We start from the raw sequence: 19,317 nt of genomic DNA, 5'->3' as shown, positions 1-19,317 counted from the left end.
TGTACAGTTCAATGGCATTGAGTACATCCCCACTGTGCAACCGTCACCACTATCCATCTTGAGAACTTTTCCATCTTCCCCACCTGGAACGCTGCCCCCGTTAAACGACAACTCTCTCTTCCTCCCCACAGCCTTCAAATCTTCGTGGGTCATTCATCTTGTTGCAAGCTTTTATGCTGCCAAACAATGGCTTGACATGGGTGAAACGGTCACCATTTTCTTTCCTGGATCTGAATGAGTGAGTCTGTCCCATCCAGAGGACTGTGCCTTGAAGACCACAGAGATGCTCTGACGTCGTGAAGTTGTGCTCTGGACCACTGCTTGCTCCCATTTCTGGATTCGTCGTTCCCACTCGGCACTGACAGCTTGTAATACCTCACACATTGATCAAAACAGGAACAAATTGATCCTGCCGCTTGATTTTGAACCAAGACAATTTGACTTGTACTTCTCCACTGTGGTGGTGGTAACTTCCTCATGAGACGGTCGAGTTGGTATCCTGTGCTCAGTGCCAGCTGTCCCGGCCAAACCCTCAGTCTGGCTGGTTCAGCATTTGATGCTTGGACCTCTGTGTTCTAGGTTTATTTGGGGGCAGAGCTGTGCGTTTTCTAAGAGAAGCAGGATCATGTAACTAATGAAAGTGAGCATTTATGGAGAGAAGTTGAACCCCTCCTGTTAATCAGAGTAAGAAAACTTCAAGCAAACCAGAGAGGTTGCTGTTTTGAGCCCGTGGGGTTCTACCTTCCAATTTTCCGTCATTTTTTCAGAAGAGGAAACTGGGGCTCAGAAGGATTAAGTAACTTGTCCAAGGCTCTGTAGCATTGGTGGTGTGTCACCTGTTTGAGGGCTGTGGCCTATAAGACACAGTGTTCCCATGCCATGCACACTTTGGGAGCTCTAGCAAGGGAGTGGAATGATTGGTGACTGTAGCACAACCCACCATCTGCGCCAGACTCATCTGTGGAGCTCAAAGTTTAGGTATTTTGCTGCTTGTGGCTGGCATCACATCAAGTATTGTTAGAAAGGGTAAAAAACAATCTCTGTGCTTTCGTTACTTAAGCGACCAACAATACATTGCTTTTTGTGGAAGGTGGGCGGAGCTAAGGCCTGTACCCAAGGAAACATGTCACACGTGGGTCTCCTGGCACTGCTTTGATGCTGTGGGTGGATGTAATGAGAAGCAGGGCCAGTTTTTTTTTTTTTTGTTTTGTTTTTTAAAAAATTATGGGAATGTTATTTTATTCAGAACCCTGACCAAACAGGATTTCCACTTAGCCAAAAAAACACTGAAATTTTCTGATATGTTCCATTATTCAGAAGATATATATTTACATATATACACACACACACACACACATATATGATGTGCATGATATAACAGACAAAACCAGTGTGATTCTAATTAAAAGATATATATGATTAGGAAAAAGATTAGAAAGAAATATATCAAAGCCTAAATAATGATTATCTCTCCAGGTAATTAACATTAAAATAATACTTTTCTCTTTTCAATCTCCTTTAATAATAACCATGATTACCATAATAATCAGAAACAGAAATGTAAACTCAAAAGCTATACAGGGATTTAAAAATTTTTTTTCCAATTCCTCTTTCTTTCCTCTAATTGTTTTTACAATGAATTGATATTTAGTAAATTCACAGAGTTCTGCAACTACTACCGCCATCTAATTTTAGAACATTTCCATCACCCCAAAAAGAAACCTCGGGCCCATTTGTACTAACTCTTCATACCTACTTCCAGTACTAGACAACCACTAATCTCCTTTCTTTTTCTATAGATTTGTGTTTTCTGGACATTTCTATAAATGGCATCATACAACACAGCCTTTTGTGTCCTGCTTTTCTCACTTAGCATGATGTTTTTGAGGTTCATCCATGTTATAGCAAGAATTAGCACTTCACTCCTTTTTATAGCTGGATAATATTCCATTCAGCTGATGGACCACATTTTGTTTATCCATTCACTAGCTAACGGACATTTGGGTTGTTTCTACTTTTTGTCTGTTATGAATAATGCTGCTATGAACATGTGCATACAAGGGACCAGATTTTCACATGCTACAATGTCCCTAGACTAGTAAGATAAGACCCCAGTGTATCTCCTCAAGAGAGTCCCCTTAGAAGAATAGGGTCCCTGGTCTTTCCACATTTGGCTGGGCTGGCTTCATAGGCAGAGAAGGTTGAATCTCAGCAAGAACTTTCAGAAGCTAGCTCTGAGAAGTAAAGGAAGGTAGTACATTTTTCTAGTCACTGGGCCTAGAGGCGTGTAGCATGTGTCTTACCTTGGGAATCGTGAATTTTGTATGGGGAATAGTGTGCACAGTGAGGTTGCCTGCTTGAAGAATAAAATGCAGGAAGAGAAAGTGAGAGGAGGGAAAGACAGGAAGCTCATTTCTGAGCTCCACGGGCTCTGAGCATCAGGACTGTTCTCCGTCATCATCCTATTATAATAGGTACCTGGTAGCTACCTACCTGGTAGGTTTTTGTGAGTGTGTGTGGTGAAGGAAAATGCAGTGTTTATCATAAGTTGCCACACAAGGAGAATGGGTGGCTCACGCTCAAAAAGCCTACACTCCCCTGGTTGAGTTTTGAATTGAGGTTGATTTGAAAAAGCTAAGGATGTGTTGCTCTCTCCATGCCTGTAATCACATGTGTTTGTATTTCCATACGCTTCCTCCTATTCTGAGAAAGTGTCCTCCTTTCCCCCACCTAGGGAAGAAACAAGGGTGTGTATAGGATGGGGTCTGTGCAACTGGGCTCAGAGTAGGGAGTCCACACCAGGAACAAGGAGGGAGACCTCAGCTGGGTGCCTCAGGAAAGCCTGAGGCCTAAACTCTGGGAGGGAAATCAGGAGGATGGGCCAATTCATGAGGAACCACAGTTCAGATGTGGCCCCTGACTGAAGGCTGGGCACCCCTGCTAGATTCTGAGGCTTGTCTGTCAGGGCAGAATGCTTGGGTGGGGCAAGCTACTCCCCCCAAGTTCCTTCCGCATTTCTGGGCATCTGTTGAACCTTAGCTAAGCAGCTGTGAGCAAATAAATGTCACACTTCTTATTTCATGTGAACAGGGCTCTAAGCTATCTTTACCTTTGCTCAGAAATGGGAGTGAACCAGGATTCTTCTCTGTATGGTCCCCCTTCGTATTGCTTAATTCATCCCTGTGTTCTATTTACTATGGTTTGCAGGATCAGTATTTTACAGATTTTTTATTTTTTTTTGGCATGTGCCCTGTAAGCCAAGAATCTCGTCGCATTTTAATTCATAAGCATTTTTTATTGCTTTGTTAATAGAGATCTTACCAATCTCATTTTATATTTTGAAAACATTTAATAGTAAACCAACCAAAAACCTGGTAGAAAATAGATTTGCAAACGATGCCAGGTTTCCACGGGTGATACTCGACATAGAGCTGAGGCAATTATTCACATAATTCAGACTCAAAAATTCTTTTGGAGGAGAAATAATCTGAAACCTGAACTGTTTAAAAAAAAAAATTCCACCTTTTAGCTTTTTTTGTTTCCATTTTATGGACTTTAAAGAAAAGGCCAAAGTTGATTTGAAGGCCATGTTTAAACATGACAGTTTTATTTTATTCATTCAGCCAATAATTATTTATTGGGGCTCTGCCCTGTGTCTTACTGGATATGCACAAAAATCAACCATACAGCGTGCCTGTTCTTGAAATGTTAGCAGTGTGGCAGGAACAGATATGTAAACAGATGCAGGATAGCGCTTTTTTCTGTTTTTTTTTTTTTTTTTGAGGATAGCGCTTTAAGTATGGGAAGAGACGTGAGGATAAAATGTCACAGGAGCTTGCGACATGGAATAATTAACTGTCTGGGGACAGTTCCAAAGGCTCCATGAAGATGTGGCTTAGAAGCGAGAATACTTTGTGGAGCTGGAGAAGGTTGTTCTAGACAGAGGGAATCGTGTGGCTATTTTGTGGGAATAAGTTTTCGTAGACTTTTAAGCAGGATGCTGGCTTTGATAAGAGCAGGGGATGCTGGAGGCAGGGAAAGGAGAGGGCTTGAGTGAGGAGAGAGGGCACAGGAGGACCAGCTGGGCGGCCAGTGCAGTAATGCGGACTGACGATGGGGGATGAGGTGAGGGCAGCCAGGGTGCAAGAGCAGAGGCTGGATTCAGGGGGCTGGATAGACAGTGAGAGCTGGGCTGGGAGCGATGGGGCAGGAGCCTCAGTGGGGATGGGGTTCCAGCTTGGGGACCGTGCAGCTGGTGATGCTATTACCCAAGCTGGGGAAGAGGGAATACCAAGGAGTACAAGCTAAGAGACCCCTCGGCAGGATGAACTGAGCTGGCGTAGATGGGCATTGCAGACGGTATTTTAACGCCCGAGTCAGCTTTTCTCCCCAATAACGTTTGAAAACATCATGTTTAAGATGGTTGATTTGGCTGGTCAGCATGGAAATGTCCTGCTGTCAGGGAGATGAAGGGTGGCTTAAGTCTCCCCACTCAGACAGAAGCTCCATGAATTGATACCCATGTCGAAGGCAGCATTTTCTGGTTAATTCTCTGATTTAGAGCCCTACTCCGAGTGGAGGGCTCTGCAGCCCGTCCCTGCTCTAGAAAAATGCTCAGACCACCACGCGGGTGGTCGTCAGATGGCATGTCATAGTTTGCTTCAGACACTGTTGATTCTGCAATGATAAGTTTAGAAAAATCAATCCATAACTCAGCTCAAGTGGGTTGACTTAAATATTTAAGTTTTACAATATTGAAGTCCTTACAAAGCACCAGGAATTTTGCATTCCTGATTTCCCATCCTTGTAACAACCCAGCAGGGCAGGTGGCGTTATCCTCACTCTGCAGGTGGGGAAACAGGCTGAGAGGGCCTAAGTCTCATACTGATGGTGGCACAGTGAAGTTGGGGAGCTGGCCCATTCCATTCTGCTCCGGGTTAGCAGAGCACCAGGCCCCAGTCTCTCTGTGGAGGGTACTTGCTGCCTACAGATGGCTCTGATCACAGCCTTCCTACTACCAGATCTCAAGAGCTCTTTTATCGGGCCATTTTGTCAGTGACAAAATTGTAGCTAGTATTCTCAGCGTGACTGATATTCTACTGGTACTTGAAATAACAAGGAATGATCACTGGGCCTTCAATTTATTTTTCTTCCTCCATTACTATAACAGCTGAGATAAGGGGTGTTAAACTGGCTTAATTGGGTTGCCATCATAACTAATGGCTTGATTTTATCCAAACTAGCATCTTTTAAGTAGAATTAATCTAAGTAATCTGACTACATCCCCTAAGCAGTCTTGGTTGACCTACACAAAGAGGCATCTTTTTGAAGTTCAGATCCCTGTCATCCCCAGTTTGGGGGCCGTTGTTATCCTGTGGTTTAGTGGTCATTTCACTATGGGGCCGAATAACTTTTTTTCTCTTTTAATCAATTTAAAAGTATTTTGCACAATATTTCAATTTAGAATCACTTTGCGTCATCAGAACGTCTATTATATAGGAGACTGAGGGAAAAGACAGGTTAGGACCTCAGACAGCTTATGAAAAATCATTATCCTAGTCTATTCCATTTTAATTTTACAGCTATTATGCTTGGTTCTCTATCTGGGTCTTCTTGGTAACCCACAGCACATTTTTCACCGACAGACTCAGACATACTTTACACAAGTTGCTAAGTTATGAAAACACGCTGCTGAATTGAGCGATAGCTGGGCTTGCTTCTATGCTATCATTCCCTCATTCTTTTCAGTGAAAATAGATGGGGATGTGACGCTTGACAACCGCATAAAGCCTGCATATGGATGCTAGAGACAGCACGCGCTTCCTGGTTCGAACTATTTTGTACGCACCAAGCCTTAGTAAGAACTAAGAGGGATAATTTTTTTCGTTTTTCTTTAAACTCGCTGCATAGCCTGGGTGCTGGGAGCAAGGGCACTTGAACTTCCTGAAGCAGAGTATGTGTCTTTGGTATTTGGAGTCACAATTTAGAACTTCTCTGAGGGCATAAGAGCCATTCAATAACAATCATGGAACGCTGAACCCTACACAATTTCAGAACAGGAGGAGGAGTGAAAGATGAGGTTACAGGTGAGAAGGAGGTAGGAAGACCAGCCTGATAGAATCCTGAGCAGAAGGCAGTAAGCCAAGAAGCACCAGCCGGCTATGCCTTCCTGCCCACGGCCATCTCCAGTGGGATTCCAAAACTCTTACAAGAAAGTGCTTGTGGCAGTTTTCGGCCCACATAAGACAGTGAGGCTAACACTTGACCTTTCTGGCGATTACCTGAGCGGCAACGATAATCACACTGGGATTTGCCCGGTGCTAATTGCTGCTGCTTTGCCCCCCTGTCAGCACATCTCCAAAGGGATGCCACCTGACTGCATTCCTGAATGTCGTCTCTCCATCTTGGTATTTTCCTTAACAGTCATTTTTTTTCCCCCTTTCTTAACACATGCCAGAAATTCTGTGTTCGTTTAAGTCTTTAATGAAGGAGTTCCTGTACTCTGAAGGCACTAATCTGGACCACATAAGGTAAGTGATGATATGCGTCTCTAAAGGTAAACTGCTCGCCAACACGGAAGGTCGCGCCATATCGATCTGCAGGATGAAAGGCTTTACTGTGCCGATCACTCAACCACAGCCACTTCTGCTTTAGCAAAACAAAAGCATTTCCCTTACAATAAAACAATGTTGTTAGGTAATTTACAGCTCATTAAAACCGATAACAGTTTACGAAAAGTGCCTTGTACATCCTTGAGTGTGCTGTGGGTTACAACCTAGCCTCTATCTGTAGGGAGTGATTAGTGTCTTTCCCTCCCCAAATCATCCATAACCCGGGCATTATCAATATTACTGTGAAGCGCGATTCTGGAATCTATATAGACTTGCTTTGGGGCCCCCCACAATCAAACAGGTCCAAAGAATTTTTAATTTCTATTAACTCAGAACAGATTTCCAGCCCTGTATCTGACTATTTTTTTACATTCCTCCATTCTGATATCACAGTTTCTAGTCTCTAAGAGGTACCTAAAAAGTATATTCTCTTTCTGTGCTGCCTCACCACTGTTCTGAACTGAATGAGTAGAGCCGTGTGTAGCAGCTATGATGGGGTCACTTCGCTTTTTGCCAAGTGTTGCAGGGACTGCAGAGCGCATGCTTCACCTTGTTCTCTCTGCAGACATCCTGTCATTCACCCCTGCTGGCAGTTTTGCCACCCGCCCACCCCCAGCAGCTGGGGATTGTCCTTCCTTAGAATGACAAGATGCTGAGAGTCTAGCTTTAGGGTAACAGATACTTAGAGAGCACATGAATGGTCACAGCCTCCTGGGGAAGGCACAGTGGACCAGGGACACGCTCTCTGTGTAGCTATATATATATTTTTTCTTAAGTTGTATTGAAATATAGAAACTTTCATGTTGCCACAAATACACAGCTTGAAGAAACTTCACAATCTGAACACACCCATGTAGTTAGCCCAGTATATACAAGATCAAGAAACTCCTCCACAGTTCCTTAAAACGCTAAAAATAGAGTTACTGTAGGCATATATCTGGAGAAAACCATAATCTGAAAAGACACATGGCACCCCAATGTTCATTGCAGCACTATTTACAGTGGCCAGGACATGGAAGCAACCTAAACGTCCATCAACAGATGAATGGATAAGAAAGATGTGGTACATATTTACAAAGGAGTATTACTCAGCCATAAAAAGGAATGAAATAATGCCATTTGCAGCAACGTGAATGGACCTAGAGATTACCATACTAAGTGAAGTCAGACAGAGAAAGACAAACATCATATGTGGAATCTAATTTTAAAAAATGATACAAATGAACTTATTTACAAAACAGAAAGAGGTTTACAGATATCGAAAACAAACTTATGGTTACGAAAGGGGAAAGCAAGGGGAGGGATAAATGAGGAGTTTGGGATTAACAGATAGACACTATCATATATGAAATACATAAACAACAAGGACTTACTATATAACACAGGGAACTACACTTAATATTTTGAAATGACCTATAAGGGAAAAGACTCTGAAAAAGAATATATATATTCTTTTATAGCTATATATATAGTTATTTACAACATTGTGTATCAACTATACTTCAGTTAAAAAAAGAGCCCTTCCACAACGTAATCTGGAAGCATGGATTAGTTTCGCCCGTTTGACCTTCATATAAATGGAAACATTCCATGTGCGATCTTCTGCTTCAGCCTTCTTTTTGCTCAATGTTATGTTTGCAACATTCATTCGTGTTGCTGTGAATAGCTGCACATCATTCATTCTCAGCGCTGTACAGACCCAGCTGTGTGAATGTTCCACCATTTATTTATTCTACTTTTGTTGGGCATTTGGACAGTCTCCAGTTTTGAGCTATCATGAATAGTGCTGTTATTTACATTCTGGCATAGGGGTTCTGGTGAACAGATACACACATTTCCGTTGGATGTACAGCTAGGCACGTAATTCCTGGATCATAGGGGATGCATATGTTCACCCTTAGTTGATACTTGCAGTTTCCAGAGTGGTTGTACCAGTTTACACTTCTCGCAGCTGGATATGAGAGTTCTAATGATTTCATATCCTTGCCGACACTTGGCATCTTCCATCTTTTCACTTCAGTCATTTTGAAGGTGTGCTGAGTATTGAATTTCATTGCATTTCCTTGATCAATTTGTATTTTAGTTTGTATTTGGATAGTTTACTTTTTATTTCCTTGATGAATGAAGTTGAGCATCTCTTCATATGTTTATTGGCATTTGTATATCCTCTGTTGTGAATACCTGTTCAAGTCCCTTACCCATTCCTCTTTGAGTGGTGCCTTTTGCATATAGATTGTAGGATTCCTTTATAATATAAATACCTCCTACTTTGTGGGTTACCTTTTTACATTCTTGATGGTATAATCTGATGAACTGAAGTTCTTAATTTTAATATAATATATCATTTTTTCCCTTTTGTCATTAGTACTTTTGTGTCCTGTTTAAAAAAACTTTGCCTATGCCAAGGACATCAATATGTTCTAATATGTTTTTCTCTAAAAGATGTATTATTTTACCTTCCATATTTTGACCTGTAACATATTTAGAATTGGTTATTATATATGGTATAAGAGAGGGGTCAGGATAATTCTTTCCATATGTGTGAAACCCAGCACTATTTATCGAAAAGACCATGCTTTCTCATCTGCACTACCATGTTGTCCTTGTCATAATCAGGGACTGTATATGTGTGGATCTGTTTCTGAACTCCCTATTCTATTTCATTGGTCAGTTTTTTCTATCTTTGAGCAAACACCACACAGTTTGAATTATTATAGTTTTCTTTTTTTAAAAAAATTGTTTATTTATTCAATATTTTTGGCTGTGTTGGGTCTCTGTTGTTGCATGCAGGCTTTCTCTAGTTGCGGCAACCGGGGGCTGCTCTTTGTTGCGGTGCGTAGGCTTCTCATTGCAGTGGCTTCTCTTGTTGCGGAGCATGGGTTCTAGGCGTGTGGACTTCAGTAGTTGTGGCGCATGGCCTTAGTTGCTCCGCAGCATGCGGGATCTTCCCGGACCAGGGCTTGAACCCGTGTCCCCTGCACTGACAGGTGGATTCTTAACCACTGCAGCACCAGGGAAGTCCCTGAATTATTATAGTTTTCTAATAGGTCTGGATATATGGTAGTGTCAGTCTTCCAACTTATTCTTCAAGATTTCCTTGGCTATTTTTAGTCCCTTGTATTTCCATATGAATTTTATAATCTGTTTCTTCCCCTTCTTCTCAAAACAAAAACCTGGGATATTGCTTGGTATTGCATTGAATCCTTTAGGTCCATTTGGAGAGAACTGACATTTTAATAGCATTGAGTCTCCTAATCCATGGATATGGTATAGGTCTCTATTTACACAGGATTAAAAACTCTTAGTAGTGTTTTGTAGTTTTCAATATAGTCTTTGTGCTGTGTCCTCACGTGGTGAAGGAAGTCTCTGGGATCTCTTCTATAAGGGAATTAATCCCGTTCATGAAGGCTTCCATCCCCATGGACCTCCCAAAGGCCCTACCTCCAAATACCAGCACACTGGGGATTAGATTTCAACATGTGAATTTTGGGGGAGACACAAACATTCAGTCTACAGCATCAGCCATCCCATCCTCCAATCCCTCATACCTTCAAAATCTGGCAAATGTCTTAAAGAGAGAATGGTTGTGTGTTTGAGGTAAGTTTGTTTGCTTTGTTAGGTCTTTGTTTCAGTGAGACCCCAGGAGATATTATTCTGCCCTTTAAAAGGCATTTACCTATAACCATGTGCTTAAGAGCCCTCTGTCACACCAGCCACATGACCGTTACAAGTGTTTCTCATTTCTTTCTTTCCATCCTGGGCCCTGCCTGGGTCAGGCCTGTTCCTCACCCAGAATCTAAAACAGCCCCAGAGAGAAAAAAAATGGCTGGTGGCCCTACACTCTTTTTAGAATGGTTCTTTCTTCTTTCCTATTTTAGTTTTTAGTTGAGTTAGGCTTCATTGCTTCTGCAGCTCTCTGATGCCTTTACAATTAAGACTTTTGTAATGTATCCACATTTTTCTAGTTTTTGCAGTGGGGACATTGGTCTACTACAACCTACAATAAAGTTCCCATGGCCATATATTTTATTGACATGTTTTGGCATAAATTCCTGAGTTGACTCCTTGTTTAGAGAAAATCAATTTATTTTGCTTTAGTTTCCCTCGTGTTGTATGACAATAATTCCTTATTCTTTCATTCCATCAAATACATTGAATTTCTATAAAATTAATAAACTCAAATGCTTACTTTGTATAACATTGAGCCATCAGTTAGTACTATTAACTTTGATCTAACAGCACTTACTGTTGTTTTTTCCTGGTTAACCATAATATCTAGAGATAAGTTTTCAGTGAGTGACAAAAACGAGCCTTTAAACAAAAGTTACTCTGATTTATGAGGTCTTTGAAAATTTATTCTCTTTGCGCTAAGTCTTTTGGGCCTTATTCAAGATTATCATCTCTAATGATGGTTCTATATAGTAATGCCAACTTGTTTTTTATTTATCATTCCATCTTCAGGGACATTTCTATCCTTTGGAAACATCTGTGACATCAGATTTGGATTTCCTTGTCTGATATTAGCATTAACAGAGTTAGATAAGAAATAGATTTCAAACTGCATTATTTCTTGAGGACCATTCTCGGCTGTATTCTTTCCTGTCTATAACCCCATTGGGGTGGGACTGACATTTACTGAACATTTAATATTGCTTTTGATGGAGAGTGTAGAGGGCACAGCACTTCATTTTCTCACTACAACCTCGTAAGTAGAAATTATCTTCCTCATTTTGTACAAGTATTATAGAAACTGAGCCTCAGAATCTATGAGCAGCTTGCCCTGTCACACCTGGAGAGAAGACTCCTGTTTCCGGCAAAAATTAAAGTGTATTTCATTTTTAGTTTTTTGGATGAATAACTGCATAAAATATTTTATAAGGCAATGGTAACTAAACTATTTGCTGGGTTTCAAACTTCCTTCATGGTGTTCTTAGCTGAGAATTTTCTCTACAAGTACAGATACTTTTACGTAGTAGAGAACTCTGAAATCATTACTTTAGCTGATCTATAATTGATACTTTTTGTTTGAAAAGCATTTTAAAATTCTTGGCTTTTTGTCCTCCACTGTTGATGCCCTTAGCACTCCTGTCTAGACCTATTCCTTCCACAAAACTTATCTGTTCTGATGGCGACAATCTCTTGCATTGTGACTCCCTGAATAAAACCTCCTGGCCTCTATTTCAGGCCCACGTTGCAGTGTCTCATGGGATCATCTCAACATCCACCCCATAAGTACAACATGGGAACAAGCCTTTGAAACCAGTTCCATTTCTATTAATGGACTAGATTTCTCACTAGAAATTTTCGTATTGCCATTCTCTCTTTCATATTGAGTATGGGTTGTTTTCAAAGCCTTGTTTTCTCCATCCAAATGTTTTCTAGATTCATCCTTTCTAGTTTGTTTCTGTTGCCAACAGGCATACCTTGACCCCTTCAACTCAGATACCTGCTATGTCTTACAATGTTTCCCAGCTCCAGACTCACTCCACCCAAACGACTCCCACTGCTTCTCTTACCTTGATTTCTGCACAGCTTTCTAATGCCTCCTTGCCTCATGTCGCATCATGATCTGACTGATTTTCTACACCGCCACGGGGGTTGTCTTTCTAAAGTACAGCGTTTATTCTCGAGGAGTTTGGTAACCAAATCAAACTCCTTCGCATAGCATATGGAGCGTTTCATGATCTATTTTATGATCTATTCCACATATACATGAGCGCCTGCTCTAAGTCAGGCACTGTGATAAGAGCTGGGCACTCCACACAAGACCTAGTAACCTTATCTCTGTAAATATGGAGCCTCCAGTAATGCCCACCAATGTTTACGTGTCTCACATAACCACCTTCTTTCAGGCTTCTAGTAGAATGCCTTCCCTTTTCCCAACCTATCCTTCATCACTCGGTTTAGAGATCCCCTCAACCAAGAAGCTCCCCGTGACCACCTCTGAGGCTGGATGAGGGGCTCCTCTGGGCTTAGTTCCAGTAGGACAGTTGTGACAGTGTATTGCCACCTTCTGTTTGCTGGCCTAACTTGCCAAGTAACTCGTTTAGCTCACTGAGCACAAGGACAAAGTTATTATTATTATTCATCTTTGAGTCTCCAGGACCAAGCACAGTGTCTGGTCCAGCTCTCTGTTGATGAATGTCCATGTGCTATTTCATCATGTCAGTTTCCTCCTCAAGAACTTACGGGATCCTTTGGGTGCCTGCTCTATCAGATGACTTGCCCAGATTTTGAGATGTCTTGAAGATATGACTTTCCGGTACACATCCAAATAGGTTTCTACGTATGTACTCACAGTGGATGTAACCCTTCTCTTTCCTTTTCTTACCTCCCATGCCACACTCCCTTTTAATTTTGACTCCTCTGCTCTATGCCCTCAGGCACCCCGACCTCCTGACCCTGCCATTTATCCAAATCCTGCCTTTCAAGGCCAGACTCAAAGGTTGACTTTACTGTGAAACCCGCTCTGCCTACTGGGTGCCACACTGATCACTCACTTCTTAGACACGTGCTCTCCTACTTGGTTTTGTGTAAGTACCCAGCCTCTGAGAATTCTTAGTTCACCCGTTATTGGGTAATGAAGGCACATATAAAGAACCCTATAAAAATATTCATTTTGATATATATATAGGACTCAAAACCGAATCTTCAGCTATGAACAGCTGACTTTTAGGAATTACAGGGAGAGCAAAACTTCTTGTGTGATTGACACAGTAGACATCTTAGCTTAACATACCCAGAAACCGACTCTGACTCCCCCCATCTCAGCCAATGGCAAATCCTGTTAGCTCTGTGTCTGAAATATATAGAGGATCTCCAGAATCTGATCTCTTCTCATCCCCTACTCTATTACCGGTCCAAGCCACCATCTTTCCCAGGTTGCCCTCAGTCTCCTAAGAGGTGTCCCTACTTCTGTCCTTGTCTCCTATGTCTGATCTCAACAGAGCAGAATGATCATGGCACTTTGAACTGTACTCAGAACTTGGCTATGGTAACCCATTTCAACATAAAGTAGAAGCCAAGGGTTGTACAGAGGCCCACGTGACCCTACATGATCTGCATCCCCATCCCCTTCATGTACCACTGCCCTCTCTGCTCCAGCCCCCAGCCTCCTTGCTCCTCCCTTAGATTGCTTCAGGGGCCCCATCCCCACTTTCTTCATGTTTTTGCTCAATGTCACTTCCTCAGTGAGCCTCTCATGGCTGTCTGGTTCAAACTGTAGCATCCTTTCATTTGCTATCTTTTTCCTGTTTCATACATAAATAGTATACTTTCTTTTTCTTCTGAATAGTATGTATTTTACTCAGTTTCCTTCCGTCCTCCATGACTGTGTCAGCTGCACGAGGACAGTGATTTTTGTTTGTTCATGACTGTATCCCCAGTGTCTGGAACAGAGTCTGAGTTGTGGATACTGCATTATTAGCTTTTGAACGAACAGCAATTGTTCCGCGCTTATGAAGCTACCAGCTGAGGGGACCTGATGTCTTTCCATGGCGCATATCATAAAAGGAAAAAAGCTGAGGGAACAATTCAATTGTCAGGGTCGGTGATGTCCTCTGGGACTTCCTTTCAACTTGCATTAGGTAAAAAAAACCCTCCTTGTAGATGACAACATGACACCAAGATGAAGGACATCAATGTGGCTTCCTAGCCTTGGCGCCTACTTGAGACGGAGCACAGAGAGCTCACTGCTCTGACCCTTAACTAGACAAAGACCCAGGAATTCCAGGACTTGGGATTTTACTGACTCACGTGTGTTTACACATTTGCTTTCCCTGCCCCCCGCCCACATTTAATTCTTCCCAAGCACACCTTTAGGTATATCAGAAGAAATGTAAAAATATATTTAAAACTGAAAAGTATTCACTTATTGGCATTTAAAAAATTACTCACCACTGTCGATTGCCAGGAAGAGGGCAGTGTACACGCTGTTATGGACGAATGGGGACTCGCGGTCCAGCACAGCAGTGGTGTCAACAGTCCCGTTGATGGGGTTGATATTCAGCCAGCCTGCTGGGTCCTTGTAAACAGAATACCTGAAAGAAAAAAAAAAATCCCCAAACGACGTCAGATTACATTCAAAATAGATTCAAGAAATATTCAAGGAGTACTGGGCACAAGCTCCCAGGGTAGCTGCCAGATAATTCTTAATACAAATCCACAAACATCATTATAGCACAGTTGTTCATTCAGAAAGTAATGACCGACCATTAATTAACTCTGGGCCTTTTCTGTTTTAAATATTTTGTACATGCACCTCCTTTATTCCTCATGACAAGCCTGGGAGGAAGGAGCTCTTATCTGCCGAGCTCTCATAGAGGCAGAGTTCATAGCCTGTCTCCTGAGTCCAAGTCCAGCTTTTTTTTTTTTTTTTTTTTTCTGCTTTTACATCTTGGATGTATCTGGTATGCAGACTAGGCAGGAGAAGCACTGTCATGAAGGTACAGGCAAGGCACATGGACACCTGGAGGAAGGAGTAATTATCTCTGATGGAGGGCAACCCCGGGGTCCTCACAGAGGATGCGGTATCTGAACTAAGACAGAAGGAATGGGGGGATATTGTCAGAGAATGAGAGGACAGACACGTCAGGAAAAGAGAAGAATATGAATTAACATATGGAACAGAGATATCGCTAAAAATGTAAGTTCCACAAGAGCAAGGATATCTGTTCACTGTCATGACCCCAGCTCCTAGAACATTACTTAGCACATATACAACACTCAATAGATAGTTGCTGAGTGAATGTTTTTGAGAGTCCGCCTGCCGATGCAGGGGACACGGGTTCGTGCCCCAGTCCGGGAAGATCCCACATGCCGCGGAGCGGCTGGGCCCGTGAGCCATGGCCGCTGAGCCTGCGCGTCTGGAGCCTGTGCTCTGCAACGGGAGAGGTCACAACAGTGAGAGGCCCGCGTACCGCAAAAAAACAAAAAAACCAAAACAAAACAAAAATCAGGTCAGGGGGCTTCCCTGGTGGCGCAGTGGTTGAGAATCTGCCTGCCGATGCAGGGGACCCGGGTTGGAGCCCTGGTCTGGGAGGATCCCACATGCCGCGGAGCAACTAGGCTCGTGAGCCACAGCTACTGAGCCTGCGCGTCTGGAGCCTGTGCTCCGCAACAAGAGAGGCCGCGATAGTGAGAGGCCCGCGCACCGCGATGGAGAGTGGCCCCCGCTTGCCACAACTAGAGAAAGCCCTCGTACAGAAACGAACACGCAACACAGCAAAAATAAATAAATAAGTAAATAAACAAATAAATGAGGCAGAAGGAAATAACTGCCCTTAAAAAAAATAAAATAATAAAAATAATAATCAGGTCTCCATCGTTGTCCTATTTAATTGCATTTTTGCTGGGTCCTTTGTTTCCCTCTATTAGTTGATGTATTTTGTTTGGTGCCTCTTCCAATCGGAGACCTTAGGGAGGTCTGCCCGTGCCACAGATCTCCTTGATGCCCATCTTCCTGCGTCTCCTCAGAACCACAGCCACGGAGAGAGGAGGACGGGGTCATTCCATTTACTGAGAATTCCCAAGTGCCTAGTGCTGGGTTTCACCATGCCCACGCCCTCCAAACTAAGAGCTGCATGGAAGCCCCTGGAAGTAGGTGTGATCCTCCCCAACCCTGGAGCTTTTTACCCGAGAGGGGAAAACAGCTCAACACCTATCAACCGACCTGCCCTTCCAACCTCCTGGCCTATGAGCCCTTGTGTCAAATCAGCCCTTTGGACCGACTGGCCAGGCACTCTGTAAGTTTCTGCATTTTCAAAGGTGTCTTTTTAATAAAACTTTGGTGCAAAAATACTGGCGTGCAAGATATTTTCTGTGCTTCTGGGCCTGAAAAATGCATATGCCTTATTAAATTGGAATTTCCCGGCAATTTATCTGTAATGTGAACTTCGCTTGTTACAGGGGAAGAAAAATCAAATGAAAAACAAGACTCATTTCAGTCTGTATGTAGCTTCACAGGAGCTGCTGGCGTGCTGGCCAAAGCTCGACCTCTTCCAGGTGTCAGCGTCGAAAGACACAGGGCAGGCTGATTAGTAGATCAGAGCAGTGGGGAGGCGGCAAGGGGGGCACCTCACCACGGTCCGGGCCTGCTTCCCTCCTGGGAAGTGGGTTTACTGTCCGCAGGGCCCTGGCAGAGCAGGGAAGGAAGCTCCCAGGCCAGAGGCCCGGGCCTGGTATTGACCTGGAAGGACTTCCAAGCCAGGGGCCCAGCTCTCATGGGGGGAAACCATCAGAAATATCCCGTGTGATGGCATGGATTATAGGGAGGGTTGGTATTTTTAGACCAACATACGAGCCTAAGCGCAGCTCATTCTCAAAGCGGAGTCAGTAAGGATGGGAAAGATTATGAGAGCCTGGAAAATGAAAAGAAGAAAGGGGAGATACAGAGTGATTTTCTATTCCTACTGAAGGAAGCAAACAACCCTGTAAAACCACAGGGAAGAAAGGAAACAGCAGGTGTATAATCAGCTCCTCACTTAATTCCAGCCCAACAGGCCCCCTGTGTTAGATGAAATATCTGCTTGGGTGATTCAAATCAACCATTTTATTTAAAAACAGAACTAGAAAGAACTCCCAGCAGAAGGAAATACAATGTTTTGAAATAGCTCATGTAGCTATGGCTCTGAGTACAAAGGAAAGGGCATATTTCAAATCTCCTGACAAAACATACACAAGAGACTGAGGGACCAGTGGATTCCGGAATCCCAGCTCAGTTACACAGCACAGGCCATCACAGCGTCTGCAGAAATCTGGGGGACAGCGTTCTCTCCCGCTCCTGGGGAACCAGAGCCAAGGAAGCAGTCTTGCTAACAGGAAGGGCTTCTCAGGGACGGAGAGATGCCACAACCAGCAGACGTGGACAGGAAGAGCTGCCCGGATCCCTACTGTGACAACAAGCAATGCACAACCACACCTAAGGAGCTCACTTTCCACCCTTCAGTGGACAAAGGGACGTTTGGTGTGAGTCCATTATCTCTGCTCTGCCACAGGAAGTAGGAGGTGAGATCACTAGGGATTATCTTTTGCTTGGACCACTCTAGTGCACCTGGTTCTTGCTTCCATTCTACTTGCTACAGTCAATTCTTCAAAGAGCAGCCAACTGAAAATTGACCATTTTCAGTGTATATGTCATATGATGTAAGTTCCTGCTCAGAATCCTCCAGCAACTTCCCTCTGGGCACAGAATAAAATCCAAACTCCTGACCATGTCTCCAAGGCTTTGCCTAACTCTCCACCTGCCTTTCATCTACCTCATTTGACTGTGTCTCTGGTACCTAGAAGAGTGCCTGGCACACACTGAGTAGCTACTCAGTTGTTGGATGAATGAATGAATGAATGAACAAGCCTTCTTCAACATGCTTTGACTGACCCAGATCCTGGGTGACCCAGAATTCTAAAGGAATTTTGTCCCGAGGTGCCCCATGGACAGACCTCTCAAAGAGGCTACCAGGCAGGGAGCAAAATGGCTGACTTTCAGAAGGAAAGCAGGAGTCCAGCACAAACCATATTTTTTGGCACAAAGCCTGAGTTCAGGCACAGTGAGCCCGCCTCCCAGTTAGGGTGCTGGGAACCCTCCAGAAATCCAACCTTCCAGGCATCAGCCAAGGGCCAACCTTGCCAGCAGGCCTTTCTGGGGACAGCAGTTTCAGGCTCTTCTCTGCACGTTCCATGATCAGAACAAGGAGACTGATGGATCAAAAGAAATTCTATTTCTGGGCTTCCCTGGTGGCGCAGTGGTTGAGAGTCCGCCTGCCGATGCAGGGAATGCGGGTTCGTGCCCCGGTCTGGGAGGATCCCGCGTGCTGCGGAGCGGCTGGGCCCGTGAGCCATGGCCGCTGGGCTTGCGCGTCCGGAGCCTGTGCTACCGCAACAGGTGGGGCCACGGCAGTGAGAGGCCCGCGTACAGCATAAAAAAAAAAGAAAAAAAAAGGCAAAAGAAATTCTACTTCTTTTTAGAAATCATTTAATTCCTGGTTCTCCTAAAACCATGTTAATTCTAGAGACCACATATCCAAACCCTTGAGGACACCAGAAATCATAAGGGAACATGTTCTGTAGGTGAGGTGATGGCTGGCTTCCACTCTCTCACGTATACCCAATGACACGCAGATTAGGTCTTTTGTGTTTATTGCAGAAAACTCAGGCAACATAGATAAGCAAAAAGAAGAAAGTTAAAAGCACCCTCATCTACCTCCAGAAATAAGCATTACTAAAATTTGGTCTAGAGGCCATACTATGTACAGATACACACACGAACACATGCATGTTTTTAAAGTGACCATGCTGTTCACTCTCTCATTTTGAATAACTATTTGCTGGGTGTCTCGTGTGCCAGGTGCCGAGTATGGTGCTGGGTGGGGCAGCAGTGGATTTCCTGTTTTGTTGGAACTTACACTCTGGCAGGCAGAGAGGATGTTGATTAGTAATTTACATTAGTTATTTAATTACACTGGTGATGACTGCGGCCAAGGCAGTTTCCCTCACATAACACATCATGTTTTTCTATTTTTCAGTATTTGCTTTCTGTTGTATCTAGAACTGGAAACACACATTCATTGATCACCGAGGAGGTGCCACACGATGTGTGTACGTTATTACGTATCATCGCCCCATCAGCCTGGAAGGTAGATACTATTACCCCATTCTACAGATGAGGAAACAAAGGCTCAGACTGGGCCAGTAGCTTTTAAGTGGCAGAGCT

The 19,317-nt window shown here is 43.4% G+C and overlaps 1 protein-coding gene across 1 annotated transcript in view; it reads right to left on the bottom strand.

Annotated features, from left to right (window-relative positions):
- Positions 1-19,317, bottom strand: part of CDH13 (cadherin 13) — a 1,022,168-nt gene that overhangs the window by 16,587 nt on the left and 986,264 nt on the right. The window contains exon 11 of the mRNA XM_067721248.1: positions 14,508-14,650. Coding sequence (XP_067577349.1) covers positions 14,508-14,650 — 143 coding nt within the window. The remainder of the gene's footprint in view (positions 1-14,507; positions 14,651-19,317) is intronic.

This window comes from Pseudorca crassidens, chromosome 20 (assembly GCF_039906515.1).
Source record: "Pseudorca crassidens isolate mPseCra1 chromosome 20, mPseCra1.hap1, whole genome shotgun sequence".
Taxonomy (NCBI): Eukaryota; Metazoa; Chordata; class Mammalia; order Artiodactyla; family Delphinidae; genus Pseudorca; species Pseudorca crassidens.
The sequence above is the reverse complement of the archived record's forward strand: the minus strand, read 5'-3'. Positions and strand labels throughout refer to the sequence as shown.